This window comes from Salpingoeca rosetta (assembly GCF_000188695.1).
Source record: "Salpingoeca rosetta unplaced genomic scaffold supercont1.24, whole genome shotgun sequence".
Lineage (NCBI taxonomy): Eukaryota > Choanoflagellata > Craspedida > Salpingoecidae > Salpingoeca > Salpingoeca rosetta.
In genome coordinates, this window is record NW_004754910.1 from 376786 (window position 1) to 379747 (window position 2962).

The following is a 2962-nucleotide window of genomic DNA, read 5'->3' on the forward strand; positions in this document are numbered from 1 at the left end:
CCCATTGTTTTCCCTTCCTTGCCCTTCGCGGCACCGTACTGCCTTGCATGTTCTTTGTTCTCCTAATGTTTGATGTCATGTTTAGCCTGATTGACGTCATGTTTAACTCGTGAGTGTCGTATAGTAGCGTTTGCCTGTGTCGTGTCACGCCGTGCCCAGTGCCTCGGAACTGCTTGCCTCTCGGCGGCGATCCCGAGCCCTTGGCACGGTACCGTCATCAACTAAGATGACGGCACGACACATGCCTGCATGCTGTGTTACGTCTGTTGCCCTTGTCTCTTGTTTTCCCCCTTGCTTAACCACAAGCACCCCTCTTGTTGCCTGCTAGCACGTGTGTGTTGCCCTGCACCCTGTTGTCGCTTATCTCACGTGATTGTCTGTGCCTTGTTCAGTTCTTTTGTTCCCTGGTTTACTTCACATCAGTACACAGAACAAGCCACCGACACACCTCGACCACAGTCCCGTCACAAGAACGGTGATTGTGACAGATTATGAGACCTGAGAAGCGCACGAACACAGCTTGAACGAACGACCACAGCAAACATTTCACACACAAGCTCTTTGGAAGGCCTGAGCGGCGCAATCCCTGTCTTCGACGGCAGACGAACACCATATCATCTTTGGGCGACAAAGATGAGGAACCTCCTCAGATACAAGGAATGCTGGGAAGCAGCAGACCCAGAAGCTACGACAGAAGCATGGGCGACCTGCTGAAAGACTACGGAGAGTTGGCGAAAGCAGGAGGGAAGACAACAGAGAAGACGGTTCTTCAACACGCGCTCAGCAAGCTACCCATGGAGTACGCGTACATAGCAGGAACGTTCACACTCAAGGAGGGAGACAGAGACCGCACTCTAGCAGACCTGTACTTCACGCTATTGAGGGAAGAAGAGCGCCAGAGAACCAGCAACACCAGCAGCCGCAAGGAGGGATCTGAGAGGTTGGCAAAAGCAACAACAGCACGGTATGAGAAACGTAAGCAGAAGGGCTACATCAAGTGCTACTATTGCGGGAAGAAAGGCCACATCAAACGAGACTGCCGAAAGAAGAAACGGGACGAACAAGGACAGCGAAGACGGATAGACAAACTGTGCACGCTGAGACATCACAAACCACACACAGAGGCGTGGCTCGTAGACTCAGGTGCAACGAGACACATCACAAGCAACAGAGAGGACCTGGATGAAGTCAGACCTGACAACACCCCACTCACGCTCGCAAACGGAGAAACAACAACGGCTATCGGCACAGGCAACGCAGCACTTACCACAGAAGTCGGGAAGATAGTCCTTCAGCGAGTACTGCTCATTGTTGACAGGGAAGTCCTGTCTGCTGAGTCATATCATTGATCTCCCTTCTTCACGACACCACAACTTTGCATTCACCACTCTTGTGTTCTGGAATGTTCACGTGATTTCCCTCCAACCTGTTGCACGTGCAGTTGTTGCAAGTTCATGCTGGTGGTGCTGTTGTTGACATCACGGTTCCAGTGTCAATGCTTGCTGAGTCAGCAAATTCTGCTGTAAACGTTTCTGTGCACGTGCGCCCAGAAACGGGCGTTTCTGGTTGTTCTGCCACGTGGCACTTCTCTCTCTCCTCCAGTTTTTTCTGTCTATGTGTGAGAGCGTCTCTCAGTTCATGTTCATTCATGTTTGCTTCACAACTCAAGTAAACACACAACTCTCTCTTGCCAAGCCAATCTCCCACACAACACACAACACACACAGCACGCACAGCACACACAGCACACACACAAGTCTCCAACAACAGCACCACCATGAGTATGCAACAACGATAGTTGCGTTGTTTAGGGCACTTGAGCTGGAGGAACAACGGGTGCAAATCGAGAAACAGAAGCAGGCACAGTCAGTTACCTTCAGCGCGGTTTGTCGGTGTGCTGTCATGTTTTTATTCGCCTGTGCTCATTTCATGCATCCGTTGGGTCATCTGATTTCTGCACAGGACGATAACAGCAAGGTCCTCGCAGCGATGCTGAAGAGCTTGGAAACAATGACCAAGTCAATAGATGCGCTTTCCAAGGGGCATGCACAATAACCGTCAACCGCATGTTCTTCTCGGCGTCGTGTTGTTCACAAGCAAGTCCTGTCTGCTGATGTTGCAAGTTCATGGTGGCGGTGCTGTTGTTGGAGACTTGTGTGTGTGTGCAGTGTGCTGTGTGTGCTGTGTGTTCTGCGTGTTGTGTGTGCGATTGTCTTGACAAGAGGAAGTTGTGTGTGTTTACTTGAGTTGTGAAGCAAACAAGGATGTAGGATGAATGAACACTCCAACAGAAAGAAACAGAGCAGAAGGCAAGAATTGTCGACAACGCAAAGTGGTGACGTGGCAGTGTTTGTTGAGAGTTGTGTGGTTATGTGGTGTGTTATGCAAGAGCATGTAACATCGAGCAACCACACAAGCTAAACACTGCACGTGCAACAGGTTGGAGGGAAATCACGTGAACATTCCAGAACACAAGAGAGGTGAATGTAAATTTGTGGTGTCGTGAAGAAGGGAGGTCAATGATGACTCAGCAGACAGGACTTGCCTGTCAACACTCCCCCGCATTGACCTACCTCTCTGTTGCGTTGATGTTCTGAAACGTGATTGATGGTGATGGTGATGTCATGCATGTAGGAATGGCATGGGCAGATGTAGGTGAGATGTGAGTAAGGACGTGTGTTGTGGAACACGTTTAGGAAAATGGTTGGTGCCTGTGGTGCGCAGCCTGTTGTGGAAGGCTGGCCCGAGTGAAGGCGTGTCCTGTGGTGCGCGGCCGCTCAGAGGTCCTGACGCGGAGTCGAAGGACGTGGCGACCGGCCCGAATGAGGACGGGCCCGTGGCTGGCAGCCTGGCAGAGGACGCTGGTCGAACAGCATCGTGCAGAACTGAGCCGTCTTGGGCCGAGGGAGGATCTTCGTGAGAAGATCTGCGATCATGTGCTCCCGTGGCGAGGTAGCTCAGC

The 2962-nt window shown here is 51.5% G+C and overlaps 1 protein-coding gene across 1 annotated transcript in view; it reads left to right on the forward strand.

Moving 5' to 3' along the window:
- The window catches only part of PTSG_08593 (uncharacterized protein), a gene marked incomplete at both ends in the record, with an annotated part of 24244 nt that overhangs the window by 3553 nt on the left and 17729 nt on the right, over positions 1-2962 (forward strand). Inside the window, 2 exons of the mRNA XM_004990328.1 lie at positions 603-1298; positions 1963-2018. Coding sequence (XP_004990385.1) covers positions 603-1298; positions 1963-2018 — 752 coding nt within the window. The remainder of the gene's footprint in view (positions 1-602; positions 1299-1962; positions 2019-2962) is intronic.